General features: G+C 42.2%; 1 protein-coding gene across 1 annotated transcript; it reads left to right on the top strand.

Annotated features, from left to right (window-relative positions):
• The first annotated feature begins 3,186 nt into the window (after nt 1-3,186).
• On the top strand, nt 3,187-4,921 carry LOC138895516 (uncharacterized). Its single transcript, XM_070180211.1, has 3 exons — nt 3,187-3,190; nt 3,347-3,927; nt 4,268-4,921. The coding sequence occupies exons 1-3, from the start codon at nt 3,187-3,189 to the stop codon at nt 4,919-4,921; spliced, it is 1,239 nt and encodes a 412-aa protein (XP_070036312.1).
• Nucleotides 4,922-5,142: the final 221 nt, after the last annotated feature.

The raw sequence follows: 5,142 nt of genomic DNA, 5'->3' as shown, positions 1-5,142 counted from the left end.
CTAACTGATTTCTTCAAAAATGAATTCTGACACGGAAGGATTTGAAAGCCTAATGATTTTCCAAAGTCAATAGGGATACAAATACACCAGAGACTCGAAGCATTTTTATTCTTTTATTTTTTAGAATGCCCAAAATATTTTAAAAGTCTAACATACTGCCAAATTATTATCATGCACAAAAATAGTCCAAATCTGATAATTAAGGGTAATTATTTCCTATGGGCATGGATAATACTGCTTAGGAGGCTTAGCAAAATATATAGGCATGGTGTTAGAATTCAAAGCAACAAAGTGAGCATATGAATAGCAATTAGCACGCAAGTCGTATCTCCAGTAACCTCCTTTGCAGTATTAGATCGAGTTTATTACAAAGGCACACATTAAATAATAAATATCATTATTTCTTAAGAGCATGCTCTCTAGGCATTCAAGTTGGCATAAACAGAATCAAGATGCGAAAGAAAAGAAAACTAACGTGGCCACATCCAGCAGAATGCTTAACAACATTCGAACATACAACAAAGGAACTAATCTACACACAACTACACATATAGGAAAGTAAATGCAAAGGAAGAGGCGCTCACCTTCTCGAAGAATAGAATTAACCTTATAACAGGCTTTCTAGGCCATGTAAATTTAGACAGATTCAGGCAGAAGCTAGTTATCCTATAATTCTATAGTCGTGTCTTCAAACACACCAAGTTATAAGATATACGTATAGTTAAAAAAATCATATTAGAACAGGGATTTAAGGGAGGGCACCTGGAACTTCAGCAAATAAGCCAAATACTCTCCGAAGTATGCAGTAATAGGTGCCGCATTTGAACAGTAATAATGAGAAACCAATACTCGAATTCGATACATCCAGATTGTATCGAATGAATATAAACACTATACTTTGGTATCAAACAAATATAAAGAGTAAAGTTCTGCCTCAATTTATACCGGAAGAACAGAGGAGTAGTGAAAGTAAAATAATAGCTATCGTAGTAGTGCGAACCCCCCTTCAATAAGCTCAAGATGCAAGGTATTTATAGTGCATCAAGGTGTATGATTTCATTTCAAGTTCCCACGGAGAAATCAATGGAGATTGATTTAAATTTTGCTAAAAGAAGTGGATGGATCTGGTTGAATCCATGGGAAGGTGCATGAGAGTAACAAAAAATCGTAAAAACAAATTAGAGCAAGATTTGGGAAAATCTTGTATTAGAATCTGCCATGGAAATTGAAAATAGGGAGTAAAAATCTTATAAAAGAGGGACATTTGAACTAAAGAAAAAAAAATAGGAAAAGGAAATAAATAATACTAAGATTCAAGGAAAGAAAATATTATTGTTTACCCAAAAAAAGGGATAGAGTTGAATTTATACGTAATTTTAAGAATACGTGGTATAACTTGGTACAAATCGAGAAAAAAATAAGTAAATGAATATCGAAATTAGCTGTAAAAGAAACGAATGCAAACCCAATGAATTAGGTAGCCTAAGCCTTCAAGTTTTATCACCCTCAAATTGAATGGAGAGTGATTGATGGAAGAACAATATGACTCGATATCAAACCCCAAAAGGATAGTATTTGCTTCCTGTTCTATAAATCTTAATGAATCTAATCCTTTCTACAAATGATAACCACCCTTAATATAGTGAGAAAATCCTATTTTGGATATAATTTAAAATATATAGTGGGAATACCATGATAGATTAATTAATTAGTCTCTCCTTGATTTGCACTGTGATTTCCGCCGAGATCCCCCCCCCCCCCCCCCAATTGCGACTATAACAGCTTTTTTGTTTCTTGGCTCGATCTCGATCTTGGCCGATCTCAATCTTGATCGGTCTCTGGGTCTTGAGCTCGGTCTTGGCCGATCTCGATATTGATCGGTCTCTGGGTCTCGAGGTCGGTCTTGGTCGATCTCGATATTGATCGGTCTCTAGGGCTCGAGCTCGACAACCTAACTTTGCATCATGGTTTGATATTACAATGACGAACCTTGGACCATCATGTTCCAATCTCGATTAGTCATGCGAAGGGCAAACTCGGTTTTGACCGTATACAGATAGTCCCCTCATTTTTCGGAAAGAAGATGACGAGAAATGATATGAATTTCCGAACTTCGACTTGGTGGATGATTATGTCAGTGATGGGCCCGATTATGACATATGTAACAAATGTCCCGTCGGTCCAGTTATCCAGGATTTAAATGCTTGTCAGTCATTGATCGGCCACTACCGGTTCTGAACCGTCATCACCAGGCTATAAATATTCACACTTTCATACCCATCCAAACTTTTCACTCAAAAGCTCTTTCTCTACTCTTGCATCTTCTTCAAAAACTCCCTCTGCTTCATACATTCTACATCGCATACAACCCTAATTCTCGTTCCCTTTGTTCATTAATGGCGTAAACCTCCAAAACGGTGCTGCAAAAAGAGGTTGTTTCTTCATCACGACCAGCCGGTGGCGAAGATGCAGCGGAGCCTCGCCTTGAGGAATTCGTTCTGGTAGGGTGCTCAACTGTCATTGATTTTAAGGTTGAAAAACCTTCTTCGGTACCGGACCGATGTGAGCCGATCTCGAGATACCAGTATACAATCACCGAGAAAATTCTCGATAAAGTAAAACAGGAATGCAACTAGGGCGACAAGCACGTGGTAGTCCCATCGCTTGAAGAATCAATTACTACCAACGTGGAGGGGTTCTTAAGTGTTTATACTTATCCTTTCACGTTGGGTTCATTAGACCCTGTCATCGCTGCCTTTTGCAAGAGATACAACGTGACACTTGGCCAAATTCACCCTTATTTTGGAGAATAGTGATTCTTCTCCGATTCTTCTCAAGCAAAATCGAGGGGTGTCTTTTCACCCTCGATCATCTTATGCTCCTTTATAGTCCTTGACTCTATCGATGTGGGTTGATTAAGCATGCTCGCCGAGCCACCAAAGCGTCATTCTCGAGTATAGATGAGACTCGTGATCGAGGCTGGATGGGCCAATTTGTTCGAGTCAAAACCTCGGACCTGATCCCTGCCAATGACATGTTGTTTCCTGAGAAATGGAATATGAACCATGAGTACTTATTTCCCTTCGAGCGTTTTAATTTGTGACTGCCTTTCATTTTCTTAATCCACTTTTTCTTTCTTGTTACAATTGTGGCTCAGATGCCAGAACCGATTCTGAAACTTAAACGATGGGTTAAAGGTCTGGTACTGTAGAGATCGTACTCCGAGCGAGCTTGGGTGGAACTATCAAAGGGTCGATGGGAGGTCCGCAGTCACGGTAAGTCTCTTTCTTAGTTTGTTTGTCGTTTGATCTTCTTTACTTGCTTACCTCCTTTTTTTCCTTTGTAGAACTTGGGAAGGATCTTGCCATGAGGCTCTCATCTGGTGATGAAGAGGCCCTGCCCCAAAATAGGTTAAAGAGAAAAAAAGAAAAGATGCACCGAGTTCCCCGGTCTCGGAAAAGAAAACCGGCGAAGAAATCTCGCAAGCCCAAGGGGGGATTCGGTATCATCCCTCTGGACTCGATCTGCCGATTAAGGGGTGAGCCCGAAGAAGGAGAAAAGGAATTAGCTTGTGTACGGGCTAATGTTGTTATACAACAATCCTTCGAATCGGCGAAGGTAGATAAGGGAACCCTGGCCATAATTCCTGAACAAGGAAAAGCCGAGACTATCCCGTCTCGAGCTGAGATGGTTGAAGGTGATACCGAGGGCAAGTCTTCTCGGGTAGCAGAAGATATCTCGAGGGACGAGCTCAGTATAATAGATATTAGCGGATCCCCTCAAATTTCGGATGCTATGATCCGTGAGGTCAACATGTTGGAAGGTCGATCTTACGAGGGTATTCAGGAGTCGACTGATATCCACGACATTTTGGATGTGCTTGAGTCGGCTGCCTCAGAGGAGATTATCGGATTCGATGGATTACCGGTATCGAAGAAAGCATCATGGTCGGGCTCTACCGGGTCTTCTTCGGTTTCAAAATTGGTGGACCGATTCCCAGCCCCGAGTGTTGATCCCGATCAACGGCGGAAAATAGTACTCTCTGTACCGGAGGATGCCCGAGTTTTCTCTCTCCCCGTGGGTATTGCTAGTTACCTTCGGTCCTAGGTGACCGAAGAGGATCAAACCGTGATGAATGCGGTAGGACCCGCTTGCCTTTTTAACGAGGCCCAACATGCTCTGAATCGGGTAACTTTGACAGTATCTCTGCTGTTTGTTTTATATTTAGATTTGTAAATAATTCTAACATCTTTTTCCATGTTTGTAGGCTTCGGTGTTGCATCACGAGGTTTTCCTCCGAATCCGGGAGGATCATGAGACCGAAGTTCGGAACCTTACTGAGAAGAGTGACTCCTACAAACTTCTTAGTGAGAAGCTTCGGGCAGATTTGTCAATGGCTCGAGATGAGCGCGAGGAGATAACTGAGCAGGTATTCCGGATTCTTCACGATAGCGAAGATGAATTGGAGATAACCACTAACGATCCAATTCTGCAGGTTCGACAGAGGCTCGAACAGATTGGATGGCTCAATTCACAGGTAGATGAGCTACTGGCCGAGGCAGACAAATTCAAAAAGAATATGGACATCCTCGCCTCAAAAAAAGAGGTCGTTCAAGCGCAATTAGAGTTGGTTGAGGCCCAGCTTCGGGCAGCAAAAGAAAATGCCTCGGTGCATATCGAGAAGATTAAGGAGCTTCATTATCGGTTGGATTTGGCCACTTCTGATAAGGCAAACTTGGCCGATGAACTCGAAGTGGCCAGATTCGAGGTGGCCGTAGCCAGATCTGAAGTGGTAGTAGCCAGATCTGAGGTGGACATTTCCAGATCTGAAGTGGTCGTAGCCAGATCTAAGGTGGCCGAGGCTAATAAAAGAGCTGATGCTAAAGTGGCCCAGTTTAGGATCGATGTTGAGGTCAACTAGGCCAACGCCAAGAGTATGGTCGAATATGCTAAATGACAGGCTCGAGGGGGTTAGTGCTCAGGGCTTTGATGTTGTGCCGAAATCAAAAATGCCAAGGCGGAGGAAGCTAGGGCCCGAAGGCTGGACTTCCTTGAGGAAGACTCCGATAGCTCGGGTGAATCTGAAGACGGGAAAAATCCCAATGACGCAGCCTTCGATGAAGACCAAGCCACTTAGGACAT

The sequence above is a fragment of the Nicotiana tomentosiformis genome, chromosome 7, assembly GCF_000390325.3.
Source record: "Nicotiana tomentosiformis chromosome 7, ASM39032v3, whole genome shotgun sequence".
Classification (NCBI taxonomy): Eukaryota; Viridiplantae; Streptophyta; class Magnoliopsida; order Solanales; family Solanaceae; genus Nicotiana; species Nicotiana tomentosiformis.
The sequence above is the reverse complement of the archived record's forward strand: the minus strand, read 5'-3'. Positions and strand labels throughout refer to the sequence as shown.